General features: G+C 42.8%; 1 protein-coding gene across 1 annotated transcript in view; it reads right to left on the bottom strand.

Moving 5' to 3' along the window:
• Positions 1-239: 239 nt before the first annotated feature.
• DTNB (dystrobrevin beta) overlaps positions 240-7646 on the bottom strand; it is a 261550-nt gene continuing 254143 nt past the window's right edge. Inside the window, exons 19-20 of the mRNA XM_063441890.1 lie at positions 3074-3108; positions 240-616 (exon numbers count right to left, since the gene is read on the bottom strand). Coding sequence (XP_063297960.1) covers positions 3104-3108 — 5 coding nt within the window. The 3' untranslated portion in view covers positions 240-616; positions 3074-3103. The remainder of the gene's footprint in view (positions 617-3073; positions 3109-7646) is intronic.

Raw genomic sequence — 7646 nt, 5'->3', positions numbered from 1 at the left:
GAATTGGGAAAAATCAACAATTTCAGATATTGTAAAGTACAATTTGCAGTTTCTGTCCCCAGAGAACAAACCCACTGGGTGCTTGTTAAATTACTTGAGCAGATACCAGAAACAAGTCTGAATGCATCGTGTGATGAAGCACACATGGAGTTCTGTATTGAGAGAAACGTTATTCGGACAGTCTCCTACGTACTGTGTTCTCTCTCACGGAAGTAAGTAAGTCACACAATTTTGGATATTAACATATTCTTCCATTTTAGAAGAACCTCAAGCTGATAGTGGATCACAGTGTCTCAAGCCTCTCTGAAATCGAAGAGTAAATTGTAGGGTGGCCAGCAACCAAGGGGTCACACACATGCACGCACTCACAGACACACACACTCTTGTTCAAGCGTCACCCAGGACATGATTGAGCAGACCCAATAAAATGTGCAGTATGTTACACGGGGAACCAATCATGCACTAGTCATAAGGATGCCTGTCCAAAAGCCCTTCAGTCGGAGCAGCGACTCTCCTGATGCCTTGATCTTGGGTCACATCTCTGTTGGATGGTTGATGTGGCTGTTGAAATGTGGCTTTAAATTTTCAGAAGTACAACGATGTTTTAGAAGTGTGCCTGCAGGAAAGGAATATGTTACAATCACATACCCTAAACATCAATAGTGCCAACAAAATGTAGCAGTTGAAGGGTGCAAATGGAAGTCTAATTACGTTGTTGGGAATACTGGAATGAAATAGTGTAAAATTGGTGGACAGATCACAGACTATTCTGGGAATATAGAGCTATAGGATGGAATTGTAGGACAGATTACAGACTATTCTGGGAATATAGTGCTATAGGATGGAATTGTAGGACCGATTACAGACTATTCTGGGAATATAGAGCTATAGGATGGGATTGTAGGACAGATTACAGACTATTCTGGTAATATACAGCTATAGGATGGGATTGTAGGACCGATTACAGACTATTCTGGGAATATAGAGCTATAGGATGGAATTGTAGGACAGATTACAGACTATTCTGGGAATATAGTGCTATAGGATGGGATTGTAGGACAGATTACAGACTATTCTGGGAATATAGAGCTATAGGATGGAATTGTAGGACAGATTACAGACTATTCTGGGAATATAGAGCTATAGGATGGAATTGTAGGACAGATTACAGACTATTCTGGGAATATAGAGCTATAGGATGGAATTGTAGGACAGATTACAGACTATTCTGGGAATATAGAGCTATAGGATGGAATTGTAGGACAGATTACAGACTAGTCTGGGAATATAGAGCTATAGGATGGAATTGTAGGACAGATTACAGACTATTCTGGGAATATAGAGCTATAGGATGGAATTGTAGGACAGATTACAGACTATTCTGGGAATATAGAGCTATAGGATGGAATTGTAGGACAGATCACAGACAATTCTGGGAATATAGAGCTATAGGATGGGATTGTAGGACAGATTACAGACTATTCTGGTAATATACAGCTATAGGATGGGATTGTAGGACCGATTACAGACTATTCTGGGAATATAGAGCTATAGGATGGGATTGTAAGACAGATTACAGACTATTCTGGGAATATAGTGCTATAGGATGGAATTGTTGGACAGATTACAGACTATTCTGGGAATATAGAGCTATAGGATGGAATTTTAGGACAGATTACAGACTATTCTGGGAATAGAGAGCTATAGGATGGGATTGTAGGACAGACTACAGACTATTCTGGGAATATAGAGCTATAGGATGGAATTGTAGGACAGATTACAGACTATTTTGGGAATATAGAGCTATAGGATGGGATAGTAGGACAGATTACAGACTATTCTGGGAATATAGAGCTATAGGATGGAATTGTAGGACAGATTACAGACTATTCTGGGAATATAGAGCTATAGGATGGAATTGTAGGACAGATTACAGACTATTCTGGGAATATAGAGCTATAGGATGGAATTGTAGGACAGATCACAGACAATTCTGGGAATATAGAGCTATAGGATGGGATTGTAGGACAGATTACAGACTATTCTGGTAATATACAGCTATAGGATGGGATTGTAGGACCGATTACAGACTATTCTGGGAATATAGAGCTATAGGATGGGATTGTAGGACAGATTACAGACTATTCTGGGAATATAGTGCTATAGGATGGAATTGTTGGACAGATTACAGACTATTCTGGGAATATAGAGCTATAGGATGGAATTTTAGGACAGATTACAGACTATTCTGGGAATAGAGAGCTATAGGATGGGATTGTAGGACAGATTACAGACTATTTTGGGAATATAGAGCTATAGGATGGGATAGTAGGACAGATTACAGACTATTCTGGGAATATAGAGCTATAGGATGGAATTGTAGGACAGATTACAGACTATTTTGGGAATATAGAGCTATAGGATGGGATAGTAGGACAGATTACAGACTATTCTGGGAATATAGAGCTATAGGATGGAATTGTAGGACAGATTACAGACTATTCTGGGAATATAGAGCTATAGGATGGAATTGTAGGACAGATTACAGACTATTCTGGGAATATACAGCTATAGGATGGGATTGTAGGACCGATTACAGACTATTCTGGGAATATAGAGCTATAGGATGGAATTGTAGGACAGATTACAGACTATTCTGGGAATAGAGAGCTATAGGATGGAATTGTAGGACAGATTACAGACTATTCTTGGAATATAGAGCTATAGGATGGAATTGTAGGACAGATTACAGACTATTCTGGGAATATAGAGCTATAGGATGGAATTGTAGGACAGATTACAGACTATTCTGGGAATATACAGCTATAGGATGGTATTGTAGGACAGATTACAGACTATTCTGGGAATATAGAGCTATAGGATGGAATTGTAGGACAGATTACAGACTATTCTGGGAATATAGAGTTAAATAGTTACATAGAAACCTGGTATGCAATCCAAACATGACCATGCTTGCATGTGTATGAAGCAGGATCACGGTTTCCAGTTCTACATGTTAGTAGCAGATACTTTGTGGATGACAATGCAATCATGACCACCACAGCACACTTACTTGGATCACCATGCTGCTTTGTCCAGATGTTTAACCTGGAATGGAAATAAAAAAGAATTCTTAACAGACCAAACTGAATAGTATTTCATCTCACAAAAAACGTGTTATCCAGTCGGTTTAGTAAATCATTACACATGGAAACTGATCTACCTGATGTCTGCTTCACATTACTGAGTCTATGTCTTAACAACCTGGTCTGCTTTCAATGTGAAGCACATATTGAGGACATCACACACTGAAAGGGCAATCAATCAAGACCCTTGTTGATACTGACCATGTGGTACAAGGCTGAACAAGCCTGTTATCTTGCAATTCGTCCTGTCAAGATCACTGCTCAAAGAGAGATCTATCAGGTAGAAGCTCCAGTCTGCGAGGGAAAATAACAAACCTAGAACTGTTCGAGCTGTAGGATGGCGCAAGCCAGTTTGTTTATCTGTTTGTTTTATAACTTCCTGAAACTTGCCTTCTTGTTACTAACTATAGCGTGCCAACATGTACACACAGAGTTACAAGATAAACATACAACATATACATATATCTGGGCATAAATCTGTTACAATGCTGGACCAATTCCGAGAAAAATCCTATCACTTTGTTGGCTAGAGGCAAAAACAAAAAAAGCTAAGTAGCAGAAATTCAGTGGTTCCAAAGAGGAGTTATTGACACTTTAAGGGAACTGTTGGACACGTGGAAAGCTCAGCTACTGAAAGGTCTTGAAAACATTTTTCTAACAAAGAACCAAAACTTGATGTATTCAAGCAACATTAACAAATAAATCCTCATTACTCAATTAACGTTCTCACGGCTTGCGGTGACATTTTGTCACACAAATGTTATGCCCAAGGATACGTGTCCTCTTTCTTCAGACTACTTACCTTTTCATATGTTAACGAGCAAAACTAAGTCAACACATTTAGTGAGGTTACAGTGCGGAAGTTAAATATACAGGCACACTTCCTTTCTCTCTCTTCCTAAGTGTGGAAAGGTGTATCATTGAGTCCTAATTTGTATATAGTCTTAGTTGGAGTATATTGCTTGGCGTATAATGGAGTCTTGCTTGGCGTACAACGGAGTCTTGCCTGATGTACAACAGAGTCTTGCCTGATGTACAACAGAGTCTTGCCTGATGTACAACAGAGTCTTGCCTGATGTACAACAGAGTCTTGCCTGATGTACAACAGAGTCTTGCTTGGCGTACAACAGAGTCTTGCTTGGCGTACAACAGAGTCTTGCTTGGCGTACAACAGAGTCTTGCTTGGCGTACAACAGAGTCTTGCTTGGCGTACAACAGAGTCTTGCTTGGCGTATAATGGAGTCCTGATCTGTATATAATCTTAGTATATTGCTTGGCGTATAATGGAGTCTTGCCTGGCGTATATTTAAGCCTTGCTTGGCATACAATGGAGTCTTGATTGGCGTACAATTGAGTCTTGATTGGCGTACAATTGAGTCTTGATTGGCGTACAATTGAGTCTTGATTGGCGTACAATTGAGTCTTGATTGGCGTACAATTGAGTCTTGATTGGCGTACAATTGAGTCTTGATTGGCGTACAATTGAGTCTTGATTGGCGTACAATTGAGTCTTGATTGGCGTACAATTGAGTCTTGATTGGCGTACAATTGAGTCTTGATTGGCGTACAATTGAGTCTTGATTGGCGTACAATTGAGTCTTGATTGGCGTACAATGGGGTCTTGATTGGCGTACAATGGGGTCTTGATTGGCGTACAATGGGGTCTTGATTGGCGTACAATGGGGTCTTGATTGGCGTACAATGGGGTCTTGATTGGCGTACAATGGAATCCTGCTTGGGGTACAAGAGAGTCCTGCTTGGCGTATAATGGAGTCTTGACGGGTGTACAATGGAGTTTTGCTTGGCGTATAATGAAGTCTTGCTTGGTGTACAATGGAGTTTTGCTTGGCGTATAATGAAGTCTTGCTTGGTGTATCTTGGAGCTCCTTGTACCCTGGCTGGGTGTAGTGGAGAGCTGCTATTACACAGGTTATCTCCACTTAAGATCCCAGTAAGGCTCAGGAACAAGTATTAGAAATCCATAAGGCAATAATTCCAGCAGGCAAAACAATACAACAATATCCCAACATCAATCCCAATGACTGGACAACACACAGCATCAGGAGCAGAACTGAACTTTTAATCACACAGATTCCTTATAAAGGCTTCTCCCATGCAAGGGAGGGATTTACAATAATTGGTACAGTAGCCAATAGTAAAGTAGTTACCTCCCATACATCTCCTCCCCTCAGTGTGACACATAATCCACTTATACATGCTACAGTTTTACCCGGTTTCTGGATATACCCTAAAACAGTCAGGTACAATTATCTAAGTGGCACCCCCTGGTAGCCCTGATCTGGGTGACCAACATAATCAAAATTCACCCAGATCGAACCAGGGGTTCGGGAGTTAGGTGGAAGAGACAATTTGACCGACCGCACATGAGGTGGTAGCCGAAAAGGGTTCCATGTGTTTTGGCCCTGCGGTCGGTCTCTAAAATACGGGAGATAAAATACACATAAATTCTTGCCATCCACTATTAAAATCGGTATTCATCTGAATACCCTTGTTCGGTACCCTTTGAATTCACCAAACGAGGGGCTGGTTGGCCCCTCCGTTCGGGAGTTACGGAGCTCTGGAGGTCTTAGCGGTGTTCGGGTAATTGAGTGTCCAATTTGAGTTCCAGACACTCGACGACCAAACACCGCTGAGGTTTCGTGCGTAAGATGGCCGCAGCCACGTGTTCGTATGCAAAACGGCGGCCACCCAGATACATCTATAAAGTACCGATTGCACCAATCAACTTGCGGTTAGAGAAGTGTGAAAGTCTAATAAGGCACACACTTCTCTCTGGGGTGGTCTACTGGTTCGGTAGTTTTCATTCGTATGGAATACGGATGAAAACTAACGAACAAACATACGAATGCTACATACAATTTTAGTTATACATGAGAATAAACACACAAATTGCACTTTTAACATAACCCTTGAGGACAGTCCAATGCCATCCGCTACACTGGGTAACTCCGCCAAGGACCGCTTCCTAGCTGGAACAGGGGAAAACCTCAGCACTTCCACCCCAGTCGCTGTGGCTTGACTGGGATCCTCCTGGAGCCTCTACATCCTGGAGCAGGATAGGGGACTAGCTCTACTCACTCCCAGGGACTTGATGACACACAGTCCTGGGAGCGCTAGTCCTTAGAAAGCGCCATCTTAGAAAACCTCTACGAGCTGTGATTAGTCCTTTCCCCTCCCGGTAACTAGACAACACATAGTTCTGGGAGTACAGCTGGTTTAATGCATCCAAACAAAGCCTTTTTATACACAGACCCCAGCAGGGGGTCTCCACTGTCTTCACCACAAGCCCCTCCCAGGAATCTCTAGGCGTGGGAGACAATTGCGTTAAAGGTTGGTAAGCCAATTATCTCCCAGGAACAGAGAGGCAAGCACAATAATAAAAATCATAAAAATATCCCAAAACATCATAAAAACATAAAATTGTTTTTTAATAGCCCTGATCCGAGCGCCCAAGTTCTCCAAATAGCGCTCAGATCCATGCAGTGTAGGGGAAACACCACCGTGTTAAAGTTCTGAATGGCCGCACACATCGTCCTATGACCAAAATAGTTCCAGGGCGTTTGGTGCTTTTGCTGGTCACCTTTTGGGAGCTCCTGGGGCCAAAATAAGGGGTGCTACGCCTGGCTCTTAGGTAGCGTTTGTTGCCCTTAGTCTCAGGCACCTTACCTCCAAAAAGCACTCTCCTGGCGGATTTCAAAGTGGTTCAAAACTGCGAACCAAGTTGTCCTGGAACTGCATGGTCACCTCATGCTGAAAACAGTTTTCAAAACATTCTCGGCTAAGTCCCGCTGAGGTGACCGGAAACCCACGAAGTCCTCATGCCGAATTTAGTTCCAAAGCAGTCGTGGCTAAGTGCCACTGGGACTATTCGTGGGTTTGGTTCATGCGAACGGCCGCAAGAGAGCCAGTGTTCGGTTCTATTCGCATGAAGGGAAAGTGTTGGACCAGGGGCAACCAAGGAAAGCTACTATGGGCAGTGTAACTCCCAAACGGTGTCCCAGACCTGGACCATAGTCAGTTGGCTTCTACACTCCTCCAGAAGTCCGTGGCAAATGTGTAACGAAAATATACCCCAACACGCAGGATTCAGCTAAACAGAAGACAACACAGAGGGGAGATACGTCTACCGGGCCTTAGAGTGGCCGGACTCGACGTATATAGGAGAAGTACAGAGTCAGGAGCGATCCGAGGTCAAGGGCACAAAGAGACAGCGTAAACTAGGACTAGCCGGGGTCTGGTACACAGTAAACAGCAAGCCGGGAAACAGAACAGATAAGGATAAAGAGATAACGTAGTCAGAAAACAAAGCCAAGGTCAAGTACGAAGGAACACAACTGAAGACAACAAGCGCTAAAGGGAACTGAAACACTGAAAAAAGTGTATGGGGAGTGTGGCATGACAGGGACCAATGGGAGGCCTTTTCCAATTTAGGCTCCCACTGTCCCTTTAAGAGCGCGCCCGAGACGCGCGGCGCGCTCT

The sequence above is a fragment of the Pelobates fuscus genome, chromosome 2 (assembly GCF_036172605.1).
Source record: "Pelobates fuscus isolate aPelFus1 chromosome 2, aPelFus1.pri, whole genome shotgun sequence".
In the NCBI taxonomy this organism is placed as follows: domain Eukaryota; kingdom Metazoa; phylum Chordata; class Amphibia; order Anura; family Pelobatidae; genus Pelobates; species Pelobates fuscus.
Note: the sequence above shows the minus strand (reverse complement) of the source record. Positions and strands in the feature narration are given on the sequence as shown.